Here is a 26,302-nt window from a genome sequence, read left to right as displayed (position 1 = left end):
GCTTTAGTGATGTATTATTGAAGGAATGTTGGGAGAAATTTAAGAAGAAATATGCTTCTAATAAGATTGGAGATAGTGTGGTAATACAAGATTATTATAGAGACTTAAGGAGGGATAAAAGTGAAATAATGTATTTTGTAACTACTTATAGTAGTTTTAACCCGATTCTTACAAGATTATTAAAATTTTATTGGGGCTATATCTTAAAATTAAAAGATGTTAGTAAAAATATCAATGGAATACCTACTATTTCATATAGGAGGATCAGAAATTTAAAAGGTTTTTTAGTGAAATCAAAGTTTGTTCTTCCTGATGCCAATATTTGTAAATATCCTTTAGAATATGGAACTAGCATAGCTGGTAGATGTAAGGCCCGTAAATATGTTGTGCAAAGCTTTAATAAAATTAGTGGCCAACATTTTCAGGCCAGAAGTTGTTTTTGCCGTAATACTAAAGGCATCATTTATGCCCACAGATGCCCTGTAAAAAATTTTACATATGGCAAAGCAAGAGAGCTTTTAAGGTAAGACTGCTAGAGCATTTGAGAGATATAAATAATGATAAAAAGGAAAGCTCTATAGTGGTACATTCTAATCAGATGCATAAAGGGAGTAGTGAGGGATTAAGAGGTTCAGTGTTAGAAAAAAAAATAATGTTTATATATATGATGACAATTATACAAAAAAAGAATTGCTGCTTAAGGAATCTGTGTATATTTTAAAATATAATACCTTGATCCCTAATGGGTTTAATGCAGAACTTAATTGGAGATTTTTTATTTAATTGATTTTCTAATTGTTTTATTGTTTAATTGTTATGGGTATATAGGCAGGTAGTAATTTTTGTAAAGCTATACTCCTTGAAGGCTTGTGTTGCCAAGACGTCAGAGGAATAAACTTGTGGATCTTCAGCCTTGTAGTCTTTATTCTTTTTTGGTGTTTTTCTGCCATGGTTTACTAATGCCTTATTTTATGTCTAGCATTCTAAAGTTGATCCTCTTCTTGTTCTTTGAGATTCCCCCTATTCTGCTTTACTTTAACATTTGTAAGTCCTTCTAAATAAGTCTTGATGTGATGTTGTCAGTCTTACCTTTATTCTCACTGATGAGTTTGAATCCGATGTGTTGGATCTGTCTTTGCCTTTCCAGTAGATTGAGGTCTTCAGCAATGCTCATAGGCCTCCTTCCCTACCCATAACGCACTTCCCCAGCTTCCTCACATCTCCTATGCCACGCTGCAAGAAGGATCTTCTAGGCTAAGTTGTTTGATATTTCTTTTGTCTTTGCTTACCTTTTTCTGCTTTCCTGTCAGAAAGTAAACTAAATCAATCTATTGAGCTACCAGTGTTCTTCCCTAATTACCAAAAACAGAGACAAATACTCTCTGAATCTTATAGATGTACATAAGCAATTACATTTTTACTTGCACAGAACTTCAGGTTTCAGGAAATTGGACCAACTTTTTATATATAACTGTGAGACTAGGAAAGGTCTACCAGTCTCAAAAGTTACATTCTCTAGATGGTTCCCTCTGTGTATATCCTACATCTACAGTTCTGAAAACAGGCCCCTTCCTTTTCCTGTCAAGGCACATTTCACCAGGTCAGTAGCTACTACATCTGCAGCCTTTCAAGCAAGGTTACCCTGGGATGATATCTGTGGTGCAGCTACGTGGGCAAAACCACATACCTTTATTACTCATTACAGACTGAATTTAGTCTCCAGAAGTAGAGCTTTATTTGGCTGTATGGTTCTGAGGAATATTCTCCCCTGAGCCAATCAGGAATTTGGTTCCCATCAGTGAGAATAAAGGCAAGATTGACAACAACACATAAAGAAGTTATGTACTTACCATAATGTTCCATTTGTTGTCCATCTCGACCTTTATTTTCACAACCCACCCTCCATAGCCCCTTGCTGAAATCCTGGAAGACCTAGTGGACAGTGGATTTATGGATCTCTATAGCCTCAGAGATACTGACTTTGACTTCTAAAAGACCATATCTACTTTACAGGTTATTTTCCTTTCTGAGGGGGCAAATAAGATCTGAGGAAGTTGGGGAACTGCATTATGGGTAGGGAAGGAGGCCCACGAGCATTGCACGAGCTATTGGAAAGACCAAGATAGATCCAACACATTGGATCTGAACCCATCAGTGAGAATAAAGGTTGAGATGGACAACACACATGGAAAATTATGGTAAGTGTATAACTTCTTTTTACTTCTCAACCATAGTTCCCTTTCTTTTATTTCCACACAACTTATAAACTCCACCTTAATTTTATCCCTCTCCCTAGCTGTATTTTTAGAAGAAATGTCTATCCTCTCTGAGAGTTCCTGAATAATCTCCACTACCCATTCCTTAAATTCCTCTCTTTTTAGCAGATAGGTGGGAAAGCGCCAGTTTGTCATTTTTATTTCATTACCTTATGTTTTATTTTAGCTATTATTGGTGCATGATCTTAAATAGTTACTGTGTGAGTATCAAGACCTTCAATTAAATGCACATGTTCCTATGAAATGTAAATTATGTCTAGCCTAGCCCATTTTTTATATCTTGTGGAATAATATATAAATTTGCTCCGAACTCCTATTACTGAATTCACATCTTCCATGCCAAATATTTTCATATATTTCTTCAAAAATCTACACTTGTTTGTTATGTTTTCCCTTCTGGGTCCCTAGACACATCTTCACTGCTGCAAATCAAATTCCAGTCCCCACCTATAAGTAATATCCCTTGCTGAAAGCTGATTATTTCTCCCAGAATTTTCTTAAGGTTCATTATAGCAGTTTTAGATGGAATGTAAATACACCCCAGTATAACCCTCCTCCCTTGCCAGTAGCCAGTTAGCACTACAAATCTGACATTATTATCTTTTTTATCTTCTTATGTCACTATTGCAGCTCCTGTTGCAGTGAATATAAGTACTGCTCTTTTTCTTGGTCCAAGGTATTCTACTGAATAACCATCCTGAGAACCTTTCTTTATCAAATTCACATGTTGAGTTTTTTCTAAGTGTGTCTCCTGTAACACTACTATTTGCACTCTACATTTTTAATGTAGTTCACTACTCTTTCTTATTTGTATTTATCTGTGAGGCCATTTACATTTAAAGACATTACAGGAAGCTTCATTGTATTAAAAAGTTATTATTCTCACCTTTTATGTATAACACCTTTTTTGTTAAATCTCTTGCTCCAGCTTTTGTGTTACATGCATACACAGGCAGGTTGAAATTTTATACAGTTATTTCTTGTCATATCCATGTGGAATATCATATCTTATAAAACTTCTCGTTTTATTGAAAGCCCTCAAAAAAAAACCCACACCCAATACCCACTAAAACCTATTAACTTAATACTAACACACAAAACTATGTACACCTTCAAATATTGAAGTTTTGCCATCCTAATAGGAACAAAAGTCCCAAAATGAAAGCCAGACTTATAGACTTGAGTTAACCTAAAAGAAAGGTTATCCATGCAAAGACACATGGTGCAGCCTGTGCTTCTACTAAGTGCTGATTGGTTTGTCTTATCTTTATAGCTGGGAAAACCCCTGAATTATTTCAGAAGACATTATTTGCCTTGGAAAAACTCCTGAATGTTTTCAGATAACATTGTCTCCTAGCCAATTTCTCTTTTCTTTTTTTTTCCTCAGCCAATCACTCCCCAACAGACTGTTGCAAGTTTCTCTTTATCAGATTGTTTCCATGGAAACATGAACACCAGCTGCAGAATTGTTACTGCATATACATAATTTGCTAGAAAAAGCCTCATCATATTCAATGTTCCTTTTGATTTACTTGCTCTCTCTTAAAATGTGTTACTAAATCAATTTAAGGACTTTAATCCAGTCATTCCCCCATGCAAGAATGAGGAAGAAGCACACACATTAATTTTATCATGCTTTTTAACCAGTTTTTTTTACATTGTAGTGCCTATATTTCTTAAAACTGAACAAGAAGAAAGAGAGAGGAAGGGAGAAAGAAAAGAAAAAAAGAACAGCAGCACCCCGTTACACTTAAAAATAAATGAAAAAAATTTACTTTGTAGCATTTAGAGAAGACCACATGCCAAAAAATTAGTTCTATTTAAGAAAAAAAAATGTTTACTTACAGTTAACTTTCTCCCTCCACTTCCCCTCCCCAAAGCACTTTTCGGAACATTAATGACATGAAGTATGGCATAGGCATTAGAGTCCACCAAAAGTCCAACAAATTTCTAGATTTTCTTGTCCTGTCATATTTCACAAATATAATTATTGCATCGTAATCTCATATTAAGTTACTGGTTTTATTACTGTTCATCTATGAAATCCTCTCTCTGCCTAAGTTCCAATGTACTCTCAATTCTTCGTCAACTCTCATGCTCCCTTCCTTCTCTCCATTTTCCATTGAAAATTTTGAAAAGGTTTCACAGGTACTGTCCCTCTGTGGTCTTTATTACCAGAAGAACAAAAAACAGAATCTCCTTCTGTTTCACAGCTTATTTTTTGTTTGAGAAACTTTTGTATTTCCTCCTTAGCACGTACTTCATCAAAAACGATTTTGTCCCTCCAGGGAAGAATACCTTGAAGACAGCTGGGTATAGCAATTTGAATCTCACACCTACATCTTGATATTCCCTGAAGAGTGGAGTAAATTTTCTTCTCTTCTGTCTGGTGTACAATGAGTAATCATTCTCCACAAATGCTCTGCTGTCTCCCACTTTTAGTACTTTGTCCTTCTGCCACAGTTTCGTCAGAATCAACTCCTTCTGCTGGTAGTGTTGCATCTTTACTATTAAAGGTCTAGTTTGCTTTCTTATTGCCAGATATGGAGCATACAGGCAATTTTCCCTTTCAACTAACAGCTCCTGCTGTGGAATATCAGTCCAGTTGCTTATTTGTGCTTTCATAAAATTAATGTAGTCTGTTCCTTCCAGCTTCTCTGGTGTAGCAGAAAATCCCAGGTTTTCCCTATGTGCTCTGTCCTCTAACTCCATTACTTTTTGAAACATCTCTTCCTGAGCAGTCTCATATTCAGCCAGCCTTTTCTTCATTTCAACCTCTGATTTTTGCAGCTTTATTATCTCATCTGAATATCTGTTTAAATTGTCTTCCATTTATTCCAGCCTTTTGTTATTTGTGTTGATATACTCCATCAGTGTTTTGTTTATTTTAACCAGGACTGTATGTAGTTGTCTTATATCTTCCTGTAGGTTTTTGGAAGTTATGTCAGAATGTTACATTGTTTTTGCCGAACAGCTGCAGAGCTTTCCCCAGTCAGTATCTCTTCCTCACTTTTTGTAGCTGATTTTTTCCCAGGTCTTTTTTATTTCTTTATTCTTGGCATTCAAGCAGTGTGCTTACTAGCCAGTTACTGAAATTTACCCCAAAAACACAAGTATACTGGCCTTCTCTGCTGAGTTTCTGTTTTCACACTGGGAGAGCTAGAAATAAGTTGTTACTGAATGTTGTGTCAGAATCCAATATTAATCAGGTCATCTACCTTCCAGTCTTCTTTCCAAAATTTTCAAATAAGGGAGAGTATATGTTATACCTTTTGGATGTTCACAGGCAATTATGGTTTTATCTACATAGAACCAAAAATTTTAGGAAATTTGAACAATTATTTATCTCTTGTTCAGACTCAAAATTAGGCAAACTAGTTTCTAAAGTGATGTTAGCCAAATGATCAACTGATTGTATTGCCTTTGTTTATGATACATTGGGCTAGTCTTTGCCAAAACCACCAAAACCACATTCCATCAGGTATATGGCAACTTCCTCAGCATTTTTATCCGGATCGTCATTGGATGGTATTTGTGCAGCCACAATTTGGGCTAATCCTCATACCTTTACGCTCATTACAAATTGGATCTGGTCTCTTGGGGTAGAGCACCCTTTGGCTCAACAGTGCTCAGGAACATCATTCCTTAGAGTCCTCCTTGGATTTAGGTAGCTGGAGAATCTTCCCTAACAGCTGGGGAATTAATGAAAATGACAACATCTGATAAAAAAGTTACATACTCACCATAACGTTCCATCTGTGCTGTCCTTTTTCATTCATCCTCAACTTTCCTCCCTACATCCTCCTCCTTATTTGACTTCAGGAAGGATCGTAAGATGCTGAAGGAACTAATGTTCCTTTGTTTGAGTCCCATATTCTTTTGATTTATCATTTTGCAATACTGTATGGTTTCAGGGGCAGCAAACAAGATCTGAGGTATGTTAGATCACTACAGTATTATGGGCAAGGGAGGAGCTTGAGGGTTTCAGTGTTCCAAGAGCTGGAAAAAGTGGCCAAGTCAGATCAGAAAGTTAGATCCAAACCCAACGGTGGCAGAAGAATGAAAATGGACAACACAGATGGAACATTATAGTGAGTACATAACTGATTTGCATGTTAACTTGTGAGGCAGTTACAACCATTTTAGAGTGCTCTACAGTGATGGATACAAAAAGGAGTGTTTGCTGCAAATTTTGCAACTTTATTGTAACATTGTTCAAGCTTTACTTTTTATGATGCCTGTAGGTTTGTAAGGTTGTTTGCACCATTGTGAAGTGAAGGGAGGAGGTATGCAGAAGCTAGGGTACTTTTGGTTGTATTTGGTAAGGAAATGTTTGGCTGTGTAGAACATGCCCACTGTTTGGTGTATTTTAAAAAACTTTGAATATGTAGGTCATATTTAAAGATATCAATTATCATTCCTAGGTTTGTCTTTTGATGACATTGAGAGAGAAAATTGTGAAGTTGGATTTTTCTTGATGGAGCGATTTGGGTAGAAGTAGTAGTTTGTTTTTTGTTGCTGTGTGTATGAGTTGATAGTTACAGAGCAATGCATGTGTGGCAGTAAAAGCTTCTTGAGTTATTTATTGGAGGTGTGTTAGATTATTTTAGGAGCATATAAGGGTGGAGCCATCTGCATATTGAAGTAGAGAAGCCTGTTTGGTGGATGAATGGAAAGCATTTCTGAGAATATTAAAGAGAAGAGGAGTCCTGTGGAACACCAGTGGAAACAGGGAGGTGGGGGTAGAGGCTGAAGAACCATTTGACTGATTGTTGTCTATTGGTCAGGTAGCTGTTTTACCACTAAAGGGAAGAAAGAGACAGAACAGGAGAGGACATTTTCAGTACCGGCTTTCTTTGGCAGATGGTATCAAATGCTTTTGACAGATCTAGAAACAAAGATAAGACAAGTTTGCCTTTGTCTCTGACTTTGCTGATGGGTTCTAGAAATGTTAAAAGAGTGTAGTGCTATGAGAAGGAAGCCATATTGTCTAAGAGTTAAGGGTTTTTCTTGGAGAAGATACTTTACTAGTTGTTTCTAAATTAATTTTTTCTTATATTTTATAGGGTGGATAAGATTACTAGTAATGTCTTTCAGCTTTTCCCAGTTAAGGGTCACCACAATGGAACTCCGGTCCGCTAATGATTGACAGCAGATTTTTACGGTGCCGAGTTGCCAGCCCAATGTCCAACCTTCAAAGAAGACACACCCATTCACTCTCGCACCTACCTGCATGTCTTTAACGTCACTCGACCGTGGGGAGGACATGCAGACTCTACACAGAAGCCACTCCAGCTGAGAACTGAACGGGAGAACCTCTTGCTGTGAGGCGACAACACTAACCGCTGCACAACCACGGCTCCAGGGGGGATAAGATTACTAAAGGTCAAAAATTATTGGTTTCTGTTGAAGTGCTCCTTTTATGAAGGGAATAATGTGTGACTTTTTCTTTTTTTAAGTTATTTGATTTTACAAATTACAATAATTCAACAATTTGAAACAAAATAAAAACAGCTATGTACAGACGTCCGTAACAAGTATTATATACACAATAACTTTAGTACTTGTCTAATAGATCACTAAATTTCTGCCAGGCTATATACTGATGAGTTACATTTCTAATGTGTGACTTTTTGCAAAGGGGAGGGGTGAAAAATTCATGGATGGACCTGTTTATGAGTGTTGAGATGGTGAAGGCAATACTACTGATTCTGTTTTGCAGTATTCACGTTGGTGGTTGTCACCAGAGGCTGAGCGTGGTTTACGTATACTTTGGAGTTGTTTTGTGTAGGATGTAGGCACAAGTTTTAGGTTAGAAGTGGAAGCACTTTTGTAATTGAGTTGAAATACTCCTTTAGATCTTCATTTATTTTAATCATCTCTGAGTACATTGGATTTTTTTTCCTCTAAATTACTGGAAGCCATCTATTGTACCAAAGCTGAAGCCTGAACTGCTTTTTGCTGAACAGTTGCAGGATTCACTCTTTGTGGTTGTTTTCATTTAGGTTCTTTACATTTCTTCTTTACTGGCATCTAGGCAGTATACTTACTAGCCAGTAACTGAAATATACCCAACTGACAATACCACTAGTTCTTACTTCTCAGTTTCTGTTTTCACACTGGGAGAGCTAAACTTAAGCTGTTCAAATGTATGTGGCTATCTTGGATGTATCTACCCTCAGGCCATGTTAAGGAGGTAGCAAGCTCCTTCAGGGTTTCTGAAAATCAGATAGATCCAAAACAATTAAGTTCAACATCCCAAGGAAAAAAATCTCAAAAAGAAAACAAGCACCTTTACCCTTTCCTCTCCAACTAGTGTCAAAGGGACCCAGGGAGAATGATACAATTTTGAAAAAGAACTTTTCGGTTTCTACAATCCTCTGTACCATTTTCACTGAGTCCAAGAGAAAAAGGGCACTCTCTTCTTCTAAGGAAGAACTTCCTTCAGACTCAGTAGAGTAAGGGTTCAATTATCCATCTCAGATTTCCTCTCTTATCCCATATGAATCAGAATCTGAGGAAAATAATCTCTTTTGAGATGTAGAGGGGAAGGTTGGCATAATGGTTAAGGTGTTCACCTTACAGATACAAGGTGCAAGGTTTGATTCTCACTTGGGGTAACTGGCTAGGCTTAAAATGGCCCACAAGGGCAGTTAGCCTAGTACTAAACTATGAACCTATGAACCTATGATTCCCAAAATTAAAGACCTAGTTAAATGGGAAGGAATGGAGATTTATTAAACTCAGACAAGGTATGAATGTTAATTCCCCAAATCCCTGACAATACCACTTGCTCTTAGGGTTTTGGAGGATGCTTTCAGCACTGTATGTTCATCTCCTGACAGACTATATAAGGTGCCTAAATCTCACATATTTCTCCTCAGAAATCCTCTGGCAGATCTTGCAGTCATTTTCTGTGGTTAAAGATGGAGTATCTAAACCCTTGGTGTCTTCTAACCCAGTTTCCAGTGTGAAGGATAGCAGAGCAGCTGATATCTAAAGCAAGAAAAGCTTCAACCCTGGCCTTCAGGGCAGTAAATTGCCAAGCCTGTAATGGCAATTACCTCCTTGCTGTGCTTTCAGACACACAACAGATAATGTCTAAACTGTCTGCTTCAGATTCCAAATCTTCTGTGACTAACATGCTCTTATGTGCAAATCAGGTCACAGGACATACCATAATGTTTTCTTATGACACAGTTGATGCAGTCTCTAAAGCTGATGCAAGATCAGTAATGTGTAAATATGCCTGGATTAGTTTACAGTCTCCCTTAAGGATGTTAAATCACAGATTTTCAATGTCCCCTTAGAGGAAAGATGTACTTGTTGGTAGCTCCTCTGCTAAGGTCTTAAAGTGCATGGCTGAAATGTGCAAGTTAATGTAGGGAGTAAACAGCTTCTTCTGTCACCAATCTGCAAGTATAGCAGAAACTGTCCCTCCAGTTCTGGGCCTTTCTTCAGCAAGCCTTATAAACTAGGGCAGTAAAAATCAGAAAGGCTGCAAGAAAAGGGTAAATGCCTCTCAGGGATCTTCCCAATCAAACAAGACTGCACAGATATTTAAACACTCCCATACTTCTCTCCTCTCCTCATCTCAGGTAACCTGTCTGTTCCCTTGCCTTTTCAGAAGCAAATAACAAACATTGGTTACTGGGTTTATAAGTTCATACTAGGCTGCTGATCTAATGGACCATTTGTAGCGCTAGCAACATGATCCATTGTTGAATCTGCCAAGACATGAAATGAATACCACTTCCCCCACAGGAGGAATTACTTTGGAACTTGTTACACTCACTTTCTGTAAAGGCTTGATGGGTCAGTCCAGGCTCCCAACTGTTAGTTCTAGTTACATCCTCTTTCCGTGAAGGCTTAAGAGGCTAGACTGGAGAGGGGTACTTACAATGCTGTATCCCAGTCATCAAGGGTGTGCTTGAAAATGGCCATGGGCCTACTGTACTTTGCATCCAGGGGAGTATATTCCATAAAAGAGATATTCTGTTTGATAAATATCTGTTATGCTAGTATGTCCTATACATATTGCAGTGGAAATTCCAATCTCTTGAGTGAGTGTTTTGAGTGTCAGTTCTTTGGATGTCAACAAGGTTGCATAGGACTAGAGCCTTTATGGCTGTGTATAATAGGCAAAGGTCCCCCTCTCAGGCGTTGATAGGACACAGAAAAGAGAGAATGCTTTAGTGTGCTCAAGACAGTTAAAAGCATGTTTTCTTTGAACTATCCTGAGAATACAGAAACACTGTGTTCTCTTAGGCTGGGCCATGTGCTTTGATAAGTACATGTTAAAGAGGGCATTATACTGTATAAATAATAAAATAAATTTAAATAATAATAAAATAATAAAAATAAATTAAATAATAATGGCCTAATAAAGGAGTTTTGAATTCCTTGGATCTAGAAGTTATGTTCCTTGTGATCAGTCTGCATATATAAAAGGACTGCCTAATGGTGGTAATGAGGTGGTTAAAGGATAGTTCATTGTCAGTGAAAGTGCCCAAGTCTCTCATGACGGAGTCAGTTTTTAGGGAGCATTACCAGTGTGATAGGAGAATGGGCACCTGGATTTGCCAAAGGAAACTCTGCTACAATTATTGCCATTTAGTTTGAGGCCATGGTCAAAATACCACTTGTTAGTGCATATTAGGCCTTCCTGGAGAATCTGGTGGTCATTTGGGGGGTTTATGTCAGCTCCTAGTTTGCAATCATCAGTAAACTGCATAAGCCAAAGGCTGTGGCTACAAATGGCAGTGGGAGTCCATTCATCCAAAATCAAGGATCCCTCTACATCCAAAAATAAAACACACTAGTGTAAAACTCAAAAAGGACTCTTCCCACAATTCTTCTAGTTACTCTGTTATGGCCAGGGGAGTTGTAAAAAACTGCCTCACCTACTTACACAGGACATGGGATGTCTCATCCACCCCAACATTCTGGATTCTTGATTTACTTCCTCCTTCCTTTTTGTTTTCTAAGCTATGGTAATATACCAGAACAGGCTAGGTTACTGCAACATTGAGCTAATGATGATCATGCCATCTAACTGTGTAAGTAAACTCTCCATAATAGTAGATACTTTGCCTTTTTTTAGGAGCTGTGCTAGAGCTCCTGGTACCCTTTAGCTTTGATAAGCTGCATGATGGTCAAATCATTGCCAGGATATATCTCTACTAGCTTGGTGTATTGCAGCAGACAACTATTAAAACCTCTACGGTTATAGTACTTTTACTTACACAAATGCACTTTTCTTGAGCTATTTTTCATGAGTGATGCTAGAAAGGATCAAGAGTTGACCACCAAACTGGTGCAGTGGCCACAGTACTGCTGTATTGGATGGACTGTTGAATTGTTTTTTGGGTTTCCAGCATTCTTTTTTTGGACTGAAAAGTCGCTTGTATTGGATGGACTGTTAAATTATTTTTTGGGTCTTGTCTGAACAGACTGAGACCTTTACTCCTACAAGATTATTTACTAAGCAAGGATACGTGAAGATATCAGGAGCGAGTGTGAGCGCCAGCAGTTGTTTTTTATTTTAGTACATACTGCTGTTACTCTGCCATACTGTTGTGCTAAAGAAAGAGGTGAGTCATGGAATAGATATTTTAGTTTCACTCATATCTCTGTGTTCCTACCATTGCCAGTGATCATAAGTTTTGGGTAGCCACTGAAATTATGAAATCCAGATAAAACATGTGCAAATAGGATGCATTCACAGGACTGCTGGGATAGTTATCTTGCAAGAATGAGGAAGTTGAGAGACTGGAAGGAACCTGAGGTCAAGCCATTGTTTCTCTGGATTGAGAGAAGCCAGTTTACTCAGTCTACTCACCAGGAAGTATCCTTCTGGTGACCTCCCACGGGATATACCAGGCATGACGCACTGAGATGAGACCCAGAAAATGTTAAAAGAGTTTATTTCTCTCTACTTGGCTGGCAGTGCCTATTGATGGCAAAGAATGAGCTATGGACTGTTGCTGGAGATAGGGAAATCTGTTCTGCCATCCTATCTGAGCAAGTTGTTTAAAACAAGATATATGGATAGTTGGGAAAGGAGGGAGGGAGGGACAGTACTCACATTTTGAGATGTACTCAAGTCAAAATTGCTTATCTCACTTTTTGAAGAAATCCAGCTTTTGTTGGCTTAGTGAAATGTATGTCATGTTCACTTATTCTTGCTTCACTTATACATGACTGTTCATCCCTGCACTCACATAAAGGTAACAGAAATACTCTTGTTTCTTCCTTTGCAAAGCCTGTGTGCAATTTCATTATTCCCAGTTTCCAAAATGGCCACTGAAAAAACTTTGTAGATGTGGCAGTGTATATCATTCACTGTTCTGTTTGATTAGAAGGTCATTTTAAACTGGATTTATGAAATCATTATGTCCCTGTCTAGATACCTGTTTGTAAGTGAGAGTGAAGTTTTGTACTTGCCACCCATAACACATTCAATCTTGCAATGCACTTTCAGCACAATGGAGAGTACCTGTTTTCTGCCTGTCTGTAAAATGTGTGTGCAGAAAAGTGCATGGTACATAGAGCACTGTAGTTTGCCATCTCGTGGAGTTAAAATACATTTTCACCATGCAAATGTGCACGTCTACTGATCTGTTAACATAAACAGCAGTTTTTACAGTGTTTGGATGGGTTATAAACTATAACAAAATTTACTAAGAAAGCATAATTTAAGTCTGCTGGGTTCCATATCTTTTTTCTTTTATAACTTTCTGTGCTTTGAGTCGTGTGAACAAATAACAGCATAAAAGTTATACTTCATAAGCATTTACACCAGACTCCTGTTTTAAGTGATTTTGGTGTATCTGTTCCTTTCTGGCAGACATGAAGTCCACTTGTATTCCATATGAGGAAGAGGATGATGGTGATAATAACAATACAGAGAGCAGTGCAGAAGCACAAGAAGAAAATATAAACGAAGATGGGGACAGTGACACTTATGATGACATAGATACACCAAGCCATGCCTCTTCACAAGCTCTTCCAAAAATGGGGAATACAGAAGAGAAAGTGGAAGATGACCATGATGATAGCATTTATGAAATGATGCCGGGTAAGTACTCATCTTGAAAAGCTGAGATAAACAGTTTTAGAACATTAACATGCTCAGTCTCTTTAGCTTTTTAAATTAGCTTTTCAGAGTCAATTTATTTTATCACATTCATTTTATCATTTACTCACAAAGCCTATTTAACTTCCAGTGAAAGTTGGGGAATTCAGGCCATTAGTTCTCCTTTCATGTAGAGCCAATGGCTGTTAACAGAACAATAAAGGGTCGGAATAATGCCATTGTTTTTGTAACTGAAATGCTTTGCAGTTTAAGGGAAGAAGTGATTTTTATTAATTTGCTTCATTCAGCACAGTCACTTATTTGAAAGCTTTATGCATGTGTGCACATCTCTCTCTCTCTCTATATATATATATATATATACACATACATATAGTATATGTATATATGATATATATGTGCATGTGCCTGTGCATATATGTGTATGTATATATAGTATGTGTATGTGTATATGCATACATGTATATCTTGTTATTGCTAGAAGTATAGATGTTTAACATATTAAGAGACATAATACTGTTCATTTTATGTCATCGATCTTAATATCATCTTTGCAGCCCAGTACATTGAGATCTCTGTATATGTGTATATGTGTGTATTTATATATATATATATATGTATGTGTGTGTTTGTGTAGTTATGTATGTGCCACTGCATTCTGTAGTATCTTTCTCTCTGTAATCCTTGGCATTATAATTCATACCACAAAAATTTGGAATGTGACAGAGGTATATGGTGTCAGTCTGTGTTAATATCTCATCAGTAGGAAGAATATGTTAATTTTTTCTTTACCCCCCCCCACCCCCATATGCATTCCCTCTTACACATGCATACTGGTGTTATGTACTAATCTGCGTTAGTGATATCACTACAGAGGGCAAGTTCGTGCTTTCCCACCACCACATACACATGCATTGTGGTGTACTTTACAAGTCTGTGGTTGAAACACTTCATTACCAAGGGTAAGTGTTCCTGCTCTTCCCCACATGCATAATCATGCTGCTATAATGTTCCAGTTTGTGTTATAGTTCATAGGTTCATAGGTTGGTACTAGGCTATTGGCCCTAGGGCCTATACAAGCCTAGCCATAACAATTCCCTGGCTATTTCTTCCCACACTATTTACTTAACAGAGTAGGGATGTTTACTTACCCCTCCCTCATATACAGATGCCTAAAATAGAGTTGCATTTCCTATTACCATTCTGTCCATAACTGTAGCTAGTTTCAGCATTTGTCATATGTACTATACCCTACTATATTTTGCCAAGGATTAGATATGGTTTTCATGACTGGCAGGCCAAAGCTGTGTGGCTGTATTTTTTTTTATTTACTTGTTAAACAGATAAACAAATCAGTCCTTCCTAGATCCTTTACAGCCCTGTCTCAGGTTACAAAGGCAAAGATCAATATTATGTAAATATGGACAATTTAGCATTGCATGTTTCAGACACAGAAAGCTGAGGTAATGAAGGCTAACCAGTATTTGACTATGGGTGCTACATTTAAGTCATACTTCATTTAATCAACATAACATTAAAAATTAATGCTTATCAGAACAAGTAACAATATTTACTCAGAAAATTAACAATAGCCATGTGACATCATAAAGCATACAAGTGATCAAAATCTCACTTAAAATTTAAATAAAATCAGTATTTAAAAATAATTTTAAAAGTATCTTTAATTAGTGCACTTTTTACACTAACCATTTAATTCAACCATTGGGGTTGTTTTTTTCATCTAAATGAATTTGCCACTGCATATTTTTTAAATTCCAGTGTGGTATCCAAATCTTCTCCTGCTGGTCAGAGCCTGACTGTATCAATAATGAAAAATGAAAACTTTTTCTATGGTGTGCAACTCTTACTGTACTTATAAACAGCATTATTTTCATCTATTGACTTAACTGTGTAATGGTGCCAATATATTGTCTAAAGGTGTCATTATATATATATATATATATATATATATATATATATATATATATATATATATTTGTGTATGTGTGTGTGTGCTCGTGCGGGCATGTGTGTGTTTGTGTGGGACCTGTGCACACGTGTGTGTGCTTGTGTGGGGCTACTTCAGTAGACCGACCTCTCACTTACCCGACTCCCACTTGACCGAGATGAAAGGACCGACAACTTCAGAAGACCAGCATCGAGAACACTGACTTTTCACGTGAGCTAAGTAGCCACTTGGCCATCTTGAATAAAAAAATAAACCAAACAAAACTAAACCAACCTATGTGGGGGGCTTCGCTCCCTCACACCCCCCCAAACCACGTTAACTAAATATACCAACTCCAAGATCACACTACCGCAGGGGGTAAGGGGCAGAGTTCAGTAGGATGGCCAAGTGGTTACTTACCTCGTGTGAAAAGTCGGTCTTCTGAAGTTGTTGGTTATTTCCGAAGTCAGTGTTGGGTAAGTGAGAAGTTTGTCTACTGAAATAGACCCGTGTGTGTGTGTGTGTGTGTGTGTGTGTGTGTGTGTGTGTTTTATAGATATATATATATATATATATATATATATATATATATATATATTTATAATTTTATATATATATATATAAAATTGGACAGCACAGTAGTGCAGCGGTAGCATTGTCACCTCACAGCAAGAGGTTCTCTGGTTTGATTCTTTGCTGGGGTGCCTGCTGTGTGGAGTTTGCATGTCCTCCCTGCGTTTGTGTGGGTTTCCTCCAGGTGCTCTGGTTTCCTCCCATGTTACAAATACATGCATCTGGAGTGTTTCTCCCGGGGCCTCCACTGAAAATTGGCTTTGTTCCAAGATGGACTTTCCCAGTTAACAAATGTTAAATAAATATATATATATATATATATATATATATATATATATATATAGTTTCACTTTACAATCTCGAAATACTAAAATACCGAATTTTAGTATCTCGACACTATAAAGCCGAAAGTGCAGTTACGCAAAATTGCATAATATCAAATGCAGAAATGATGAGGGCACAGCCCCCCACATGGGAGTTGTAGGGGGTTTGTTTGTTATGTTGTATTTCTGTGTGTGTGTTGTTTTGTTTGTTGTAGTGTAGTTAGGTATGCGTATGTGTGCTTGTTTGTGTGGTGGTGTGTGTATGTGTATGATCGAGATTTTGAATTTCGCAGTTGTGGGTTGTCTTTTTTTTTAATTTTCGGCTTTATAGTCTCAAGATACTAAAATTCAGTATTTTAGTATTTCGAGATTATAAAATGAAACTATATATATATATATATATATATATATATATATATACACACACACACACACACACACACACACACACACACACACGTGTGTGTGTGTGTGTACGTGCATACCAAGAAAAAGGGAAAACCAGTTGTACAGGAATGATAAAAGCATATGAAGTGTGTGGTTTTCCCTTTTTCTTGGCTTGTTCTTCATTAAGTAAAGTGTTTACAACCTTTAATGCTGGAAAACTATATTTCATGTGTACTACGTTCTGTTGTATTTACATATATATATATAGATATATATATATATATATATATATATATATATATATATATATATATATATATATACATATTCATATATATATATATATATATATACATATACATATATATATATATATATATATATATATATATATATATATACATATATATATATACACACACATATATATATATATATACATATATATTTAATATATATGCATATATATATATCTATATATATATATATATATATATATTTATGTATATATATATATATATATATATATATATATATATATATATATATATGTCTACTTCTGTTGTTCGAAAACACACTTTTTCGAACAATAGAAAGCCGAGAATGACTTCAGCAAAAGTGCACTTTCATGTAAATAAGTTTACCAAAGCTTGGTACAGTGGGGATAACGAAATATACCCCTGTGAAGTTGTTCTATCTCACTGTTCATTCTTAATGATGGGCTCGGAGCCGATCCCTCGGTTCCGAGTCACCTAATACAAAGCTTGAGGTCTTCAAATAGCTCAAGGCCAAGTCCCTATCCCATGATGCACCTAGAATTGCCTCAGATCTAGTTTGTCACTGCAACAGATCAGAGGTTCTTGTTAGCTCCTTCTAAAGTTGTTAGGTATGATGGCAGCAGCAATTCTGGCCATACTTCTGGGTCATATGCACATGCGGATACTGCAATGGCTGTTGTTCACTCAATGGTCTTACCATGTCTCACCTGATAATGATCACTAACAACTGCAAAAAGGATCTTCAGTGGTGGTTGACCTCACTTCATGTCACGATAGGACGTCCCTTTGCTTTACCCCCACCAGCGACCACAGTGACCACGGATGCTTCCCTGATAGGGTGGGGTGGGGGCATTTTCAGGGAAGATCAGCCCAAGGCACATGGACCGATCAAGAGACACATCTGCATATCAATGTCTTAGAGATGAGAGCAGTACTTTTGGCATTGCAGTATTTTCAGGACTCTCTTCCTCTAGGTATGATTGCGATTCAGACAGACAACATGTCAGTGGTCTGGTACTTGAACAAACAAGGAGGAACGAGGTAGGTCATACCCCCTTTGTTGCGAGGCCCTAAGAGTATGGCAGTGGGCGATTTCCACCCAGCGCTTTCTGTTAGCAACGCACATCCCGGGGAAATCCAATGTGATAGCAGACAAGCTTAGCAGAGCAATTTTGTTGCCCCATGAGTGGTCCCTCAAGAAAAAGATAGCGGACAGGATATTTCGCAGATGGGGACAGCCTTGCTGCGACCTTTTTGCCAGTCACATGAACATGAAATGCAGAAGCTACTTTGCCCTGATTCCCCCTCAGGAAGAAGCCCCAAGGGAAACACTCGTTCACGATTGGCCTTCAGATCTCTTCTATGCCTTTCCACCAATTCCATTGATACCCAAGGTTCTACAGAAAGCAAAAACCTTGGGAAGGACCATCATTCTCATAGCCCCTCATTGACCTTGTCAGATTTGGTTCCCCTTCCTTTGACTTCATCTTTTGGAGGACCCTTGTATTCTGGACCCAGTTTCAGACATTCTGACACACTAATCGGGGGAACTTCATCCCTCTCTACAGTCCCTAAAGCTGACAGCTTGGCTGCTCCAATTCCCATCATAGCCAGGTTCAATAACCTTTCCAGTGAGACAAAGCAAATTCTCTTATCTTCTCATAAACCTTCTACGAGGAAGGTATACCTTAGCAAATGTAAAAAATTATCAAGCCCCTACTCTATACTAGAATTCTTAACCATGATTTTCAGTCAAGGAACTGCAGCAGCCACAGTCCGTGTTCAACTTGCTGTCATTTCTAACTTTTATCTTGGATTTGAAGGATTGAATATTATGTCACACAAATTATGCCTTTCTCAAAAAGACTTTTCATCTCAGACCACCTGTGAAATCTCCCTATTCCCCATGGAATCTAAGTTTTATGCTTTCCCGCATCATTCTTCCTCCATTTGAACCAGCCTCCTCATGTGATCTCAAATTTTTGTCATGGAAGACTATCTTTTTAGTGGCTATTACTTCTGCCCTCAGAGTGTCAGAGCTTCAGGCCTTCTCCATTAAACCTCCTTACTTGATTTTCCATGCTGACAGAGTCTCACTTAGAAGAAATCCCTCTTTTTTGCCCAAGGTTTGCACTGAATCTAATCTTAATGTCCACAGACAGCTCAGACTTTATTTGGACAGAACAAAAAGTGGTGCCTCACTGGATCCTGGAATCTGTCGCCCCATAAGCCTGACTAGCTTGGTCTGCAAATCTATAGAAAGGATCATCATGGACCTCATAAATAAAGATATTGGGGACCTACATACATTGGATCCTACACAGTTCAGCTTTTTTTAAGGGCAGATCCTGCCTCTTAAACCTGTTTGATTTCTTTGAAACAGTCACCAAGGTCATTGACGAGGGGAAGGTGGTACACACAGCCTACCTGGACCTCGCAAAAGCCTTCGATACAATACCCCACTTGGGCATTATAGATAAGCTCACCAGCTTAAATATAAACCCCTATGTCACTAGATGGATTGCAAACTGGCTCAAGGACAGAACCCACATGGTTAGAATTGCTGGAGCCATGTCAGACTCCAAACCAGTTACAAGTGGTGTCCCACAAGGCTCAGTCCTGGGACCTCTCTTGTTCGGTATATATTTCTCGGAGGTACAGGCCAACACGGAAGGACTGTGGCTGACCAAGTTCGCAGATGACTGCAAACTGGGCGCCATAATAGACTCTCCAGCTGACACAAGCATCCTCCAAAAGGGCCTCATAGAAACAGACAACTGGTACCAGAGCCATGGCCTCAAGCTAAATGCCAAAAAGTATATAGTCATCCCCTTTGGCAAAAACAAAGTGCCCACAAATTACCACATAGGTGGTAATCCATTAAGTACAGAAGAAGTAATTAGAGACCTGGGGACCCAAGTTGATAGCAATCTCTCATTTGATAACCACGTGGCCAAAGTGGTTAGAAAAACATTTTATATAGCCCACCTAATCATGAAGGGATTCACATCTAGATCAGGGGAGGTCATCGTGCCTCTTTACTCATCCCTCATCAGGCCCATAATTGAGTACAATGCCCCTTTTTGGATGTACCTTACCAGACACCTGCAGCAACTGGAAAGACCCCAGAAGTACCTCACCAAGAGGATAAAAGGGCTCAAACAGATACCATATGCTGCCCGGTTAAAGAAACTCCAGCTCTACTCAGTGGCATACCGCCTGTTCAGAGGCGATCTGTGCCTGACGTATAAAGCCATGTCCAACCTGGAATTAATGGACATGCTGCGCCTCAGAAAATTCAAATCCCATCGAGCTATGCGCTCGAGAGACTTGAACCTCAGCACTGAAATAAATAGGACATGCTGGAGGGACAGATTCATAACCTGGAGGCTCCCTTCACTCTGGAATAAAATCCCAGTCCAGGTTAGACAGAGTCCCTCATTGACTCTCTTCAAGAGGAATCTTGATGAGTGGATGGGAGATTGTAGGTTTACCCCGGGTATCACTTCTGTGTCACTGTTAGACAGAGGCACAGTATACTAACCTCGAAAAAGGGCATAGCAAAATAAATTTAAAATGGGTGGCGAAAGCCAAACACATTCTGGCAAGGCTTATAAATGCCCTAGGGCAGATAGCCTAGTATGAACCTATGAACCTATAAAAGATTTCAGGAAATTAAATCAGCTTTTTCTTTCCTTTTCAGACTCCAGGAAAGGTATGCTAGTGGCTAAAAACAACTTTATCTAAATGGCTATCTGATTGTATTACCTTTGTTTATTCAGCTGCCAGTATGCCCCTACATTATAAGATTAAAGCTCACTCAACCAGAGCAGTTTCTACATCTTCTGCTTTTTCTGCCAGACTTCCTATTGATAACGTTTGTGCAGCAGCCACTTGGTCAAAACCTCATACCTTTATCAATCATTACAAGGTTGACAGGGTCTCCAGGGACAGAGCCTCCTTTGGATTCACTGTCCTGAAAAATATACACCCGTGAGCCACCCAAGATTGATGGTGCTTGGGATGCTACCCATCAGTAAGAATGAATGGAGAGGTAGAACAACTTCACATAAAGATGTTATGCACTTACCATAATGTTCCATGTGAGTTGTTACCCAGCTGTACTTTCTCCCTCCTTTTCAGTCTGACCAAGAACAATTACTGTTAACTTCCTCACTGACTGGATTTACTCACACAAGACAGAGGTACAAACTCTTCAGCCAACTGCCTGGATGATAGAATGTTGATAATTTTTAGGTAGATTTTTTTTCCTGAGGACATGAAACAGGTACTAAATAGAATCACATATGCACAAGTGTAAAAATATTCTCATTGGTGCCAAAGAACCAGTATCCTGTTCAGGCCCAGCTGGCTCCTGATTGTTTGTGTGAGTAACTGTCCAATGGACTGTAGCACTCATCTGTCAACATACATTTGTTAGCCATTTCTGCTTGGCTGACTTTAGATCCCCCTTTCTAATAATGCTCAAGTTATGAGTGTTTGAAAGGGGGTGTTAAATATTCAACCTCCTAGTAGACAGATGGCTCCATCTTATTTGTGCTTAAAAGACTGACTCTGATGATTTGAGGTTCTTTACTTATTCCCTCCAGTGGAGCTCTGGATGTTTGTAGTGTGACTTCCAATAAGCTTTTGGATAGAGTCAAATTATGTTTTCACATTTCAAAGAAATGTACATATCTCAGGAATCATAGGGGTTAGTAACAAAGTGTAAATGGCAAACACCTCAGCACAAACTATTTTATACTGATGCCATTTGTTAGGTTCTTGGTCTTAAACTGGATTTTATAAGTCACAGTAAACACAGTAACTATTCATTTTGTAATATTTTGTGAACACTTACAGTATCTCAGCAACCACTCAAATTACACACATACTGCCAGCAGCATTTTGTTCATCCAGCTGAGAGCTTTCACATATTTAGAAAAATATGAAATTTATGACAATGTATCTAAATAATGTATGAGCAACAATTAATATCTCTTCATCTGCCTAGACAGCGGCAAAATATCAATACAGTTGTGTTTGCCAGTGTGTAAACTTTTAGATGAAATTCGTGAATACTTTACTTATACTATGGTTTTGGAATTATTAATTCAAATACGAACAAAGAATATCTGATACCTAGAGATGTCAGTAAGGTGTAACTGCAGAAACACCTGGAAGTATCACTCAGCTGTAATAGAAGATTGCTCTGCTCATTGCTCTGACACCTGCTAGGAGCATATCTGAGCTACAAGCTCTTACAGTGAGTCAACACTAGTCATTTTTCCAAAAACAGGGTTTCTTTGAGAAGAAATCTTACTTTTTGCTTAAGGTCATCTCAGGATTTCCTTTAAGCCAGACTTTTCATCTCCGAATCTTTTTTCCTGATCCATAGAATAAGGGAGAAAGGATTCTTCACTCTCTAGATGTACTTAAGCAGCTCAGATACTAACTAGACAAAACTTGACAGTTCAGGAAAGCTGAACAGTTGTATGCCTCCTGTGAAGGTGAGAGGAAAGGACAACCAGCAGACTATAGTGAGATGGTTGCAGTGGCGGCTGGTGAGTTCAAATCGAAGAGGGGCTGTAGGAAACAGCTGAATGGGTGGGGCCAAAGGAAGGGATGTGGTCAACTAGAAAGGGGAGGAGCTATGCTCAAAACCACAAAAACTAGAACTTTAATTAAATACACTGCCCTGGGTGCCAAATCGTTATTATGAGAGTCCAATCAAGACAATGTGAAGTGTTGAAGAATATTTCAATGCATTAGCTGCATGGCAGCTTACTTAATATCTAGATGGAAACATAAAGGCTGTGAGCATGATAAAATAAATTACTTTTTAAATACATTACTGGAATGCCAGTCAAAATCAAGCACAAGAAAAACAAGCAGCACTCAGCTCGAACCACTTCTCCTTGCACTGCAGTTCTAATTATAATTTATATCCAGCTTTATTAAAGTACCAAGTAACATGCTGAAAGTAGCAATCTCTGTGATACCCCACTTGTAAAAATGTTTCTTATCCAAAAAAGACCTGCTGCCTGACAACAACTATCTACTTGTTTCATGGTGAAAACATGATCAAAGTAAAAAAATGAACAGCAAACAAGAAACAAGCTCAAGATAAATTGCTTAAAGGATTACTGCACAAGTTATGGACCACACATGATAGATAGGCATTCTGTTTGTCTTACAGGTAAAGCCTGCAATGATGACTGCAAGTCTCTAACAAATGTAATGAGCTTCTTAAAATAATGTAATCCTGTCCTTTACTACAAATACTGTCATATGCATTTCAATACCCAAGGCTTATACATTATCTAGTTATGCAAGTATTCTCTGCATGGCAACAGAAAGGCTTTCACTGTTGGCAATTCTTTAACAGTATGCTTATTAAAGCTTACTTGCATCTTACAATCTCAGACAAGCTTACCTAATGGTCATTAAAGCATTGCTACTTAAACACAGAGCAACAGGCACTTTGAGTAATAATAAGCATAAATCAACAGTATAAAAATATGACAAACCAGAACATTCTGCAAAATCAAGGACAGAATAAAAGTAGTACTTGTGTCTACCTTGGATGGGGGGATACTCTGCACATTTACACTGTATAACTTCTCCTTGCCTTACTTGGACACATCCAGAGTCACACTACATGGGGCAGTGGGGTGCAACAAATATGTCACAATTTGAAATGTCTCTGGCTGACTGTGATGTCCCTGACACATTTGTCATACCTCTCAACCTCAGAGCAAGAAATCTGGACAAAGCCATACATAGAAGTGGGACAAGGCCCAAAAATAAGGACAATTTTAAATATTGCTCTTATAAACTTAGAAAGGTAATAGAGTAGTAGGTCTTGCATTAGTATGAATTTCTGAAGGGTATGAAATCTGAAAGACAAATGTCTGTCATTATTTTCTAACGTCAGTCTTTAATGATTTGCTACTAATTTGCCAAAAAACACTATTTTTATGAAAAATGGACCAAAAATGTGATGCAAAAATATAAAATAGCCACACAACACAGCTGGGAACATGTCAAAGAAGGGACACTTTTTTAATATTAGTACTGCTAACTTGAGCAGCTGACAAAATAAAAGAATCTACATGCATTTCTGAAATAAAAGTAATCTATAACTGATTATTACAGTTATTTCTTAATTGTAAACCCTCCACGTTTTCTTCCAAAATTGCCATTTTGCGGTGGGATTATTAGGGGAAGAGCAACATTTTGAGCCAAAATCAGGGACAGTTGAGAGGTTTGGATATGCCTAATTCTTTAAAGCAATTTATTTGCACGTACCTCTCAACCTGTTAATGCAAGAAATATGGACAATGCCAAATATACTTATAAACAGTACAGACAATTGTTGTATAAACTGAGACAGTTGATAGAATAACAGGTCTTGCTTTAGCATGCATTTTTCCGAAGGTTGTGAAGTCTGAAACTCAGTGTCTCATTATTTAGTGACTTAGTTCCTAAATTATTTGCCAGAAAAGCACACATTTAATGAGGAACAAACCAAAAATAAGAAGCAAAAATCTATTCATTCTGTGAAAATCTTGACAATTGAGAGGTATAGTTCAGGTAGGCTGTGTTTGAGTTTGCCACCCTTCCCCCTCACAAAATCATGGTCGAATGGAGCATCCCCCCTTCAGCTATTCCAATGAACCATTACTTGGCTATTTCACCCCATTTACCATAAACACTAATGTGCATACTGCTTTACTTCTACAATTATTTGGATTTCATTTGAAAGTTTTATTTTGCATTTAAAAGCACAAACACTAAGACATCTGCTAAACAAAGCAATGCAAACTCACAATGAAAACAGACAGCATTAAAACTTCTCTGCCCTTGAAACTCACATTCATTGAAACAGCATTGAAACCCACATTCAAAGAAAATACATTTTGCCAGTGGCAGATAAAGATTAACTATGGGCTGTTTTCAAATCATAGGCCCCTTGCACATGAAACATACACTTGGTCTTTGATACACCTTTCTGATGTTATTAAATTATATTCCTTGTACAATATAGTACAGTTGTAGAGGGTGTTTTAAATTTGTTTTGAATATTTTTCCAGTAAACAATGAAACAAAATGCATGCACCAATAATGACAAAACTGCCCAATTCAGAACATTTTTCCAGTAAACAATGAAAAAAAAAATGAATGCACCAATAACGGCAAAACTGCCCAATTCAGAACATTTTTATCATAAAAGTCTACTCAAACTTCTACAGTCCGCCAGTATCAGTAAATATGCACAATCTCTGAAGAAGTAAAAGTCATCTAAATAATTTCACATTAAAGAAATCTGTAATTAATGAAGAGGTTGCTTTTAGCAAACAACTTTATAGTTCATTGTTTCATCTACAAATAAAGTGTCTGTTGCCCTTGAGGAATAAATTGCCCATGTTTCATTAAAAAACAGTAAGCTAGTAATATTGCAATAGGGAATGGATGGCAAACTGATAATAGGTTCAGAGTTATTAGGTAGGACTGCAGCATCCACCCCCTTTACAATACAGTACAGTATCAGTAATGCATCTACCTACTGTGGGAGTAGAACCCTACAGCCTTCTGCATCAAAAACAAGTACACTACTTGTTGTGCTATTAACAATGCAAGCAAACTCAGCATAAGCATCACTAAACTTTTCTTCCCCTGCAGCTCTCAGCTTCTTGTAAAATCTACTTGACACTCAGCTGTATATCTGAACTTTGCAGCACAAGAAATCTGGAAAAAGCCCAAATTTAGGGGTGGGGGAGCAAAAGACCAAAAAACAAGGACACATTTTAAACATTGCTTGTATAATGTTGGAAAGTTGCTATAATAAAATGCTGTGTTACCACCATACATTTCGCTGCCAAGTATTGAACCCAGGACCCTGTGCAAAACAGAGCAACATACTATGCCAAATCAATCATCTATTTTATGAAAAAGGAAGACTGAAACTTAAATGGCTTCATTCAGTGAATTCAGTTCTCACCATAGCTGTCAACATCTTAGCACAAAACACCTGAACAAAGCGAATAATAGGGTAATACAGCCCCAAACATATTCAGTGAATTCAGTTCTTGCCATAGCTCTCAACCTCTTAGCAAAAACACATAGACAAAGCCAGTTATGCGGGAATACAGCCCCTGGCCATATTCAATGAGTTCAGTTATCACCATAGCTTTCAACCTTGGCACAAAAAACCTGGACAAAACCAATAATGGAGGAATACAGTCCCAAAAATAGGGACAAATTTCATATATCAAATTCAGTTCTCACCATAGCTCTCAACCTCTTAGCAAAAACACATAGACAAAGCCAGTAATGCAGGAATTCAGCCCCCAAACATATTCAGTGAGTTCATTTATTACCATAGCTCTCAAAATTGGCACAAAAAACCTGGATGAAGC

At 37.8% G+C, this 26,302-nt stretch overlaps 1 protein-coding gene across 1 annotated transcript in view; it reads left to right on the top strand.

Moving 5' to 3' along the window:
* SKAP1 (src kinase associated phosphoprotein 1) overlaps positions 1–26,302 on the top strand; it is a 2,077,187-nt gene that overhangs the window by 262,548 nt on the left and 1,788,337 nt on the right. Inside the window, exon 5 of the mRNA XM_044055319.1 lies at positions 13,126–13,356. Coding sequence (XP_043911254.1) covers positions 13,126–13,356 — 231 coding nt within the window. The remainder of the gene's footprint in view (positions 1–13,125; positions 13,357–26,302) is intronic.

Source organism: Protopterus annectens, chromosome 13.part0 (assembly GCF_019279795.1).
Source record: "Protopterus annectens isolate FY-2018-M chromosome 13.part0, PAN1.0, whole genome shotgun sequence".
Classification (NCBI taxonomy): domain Eukaryota; kingdom Metazoa; phylum Chordata; order Ceratodontiformes; family Protopteridae; genus Protopterus; species Protopterus annectens.
This window is presented reverse-complemented; position numbering and strand designations above follow the sequence as displayed.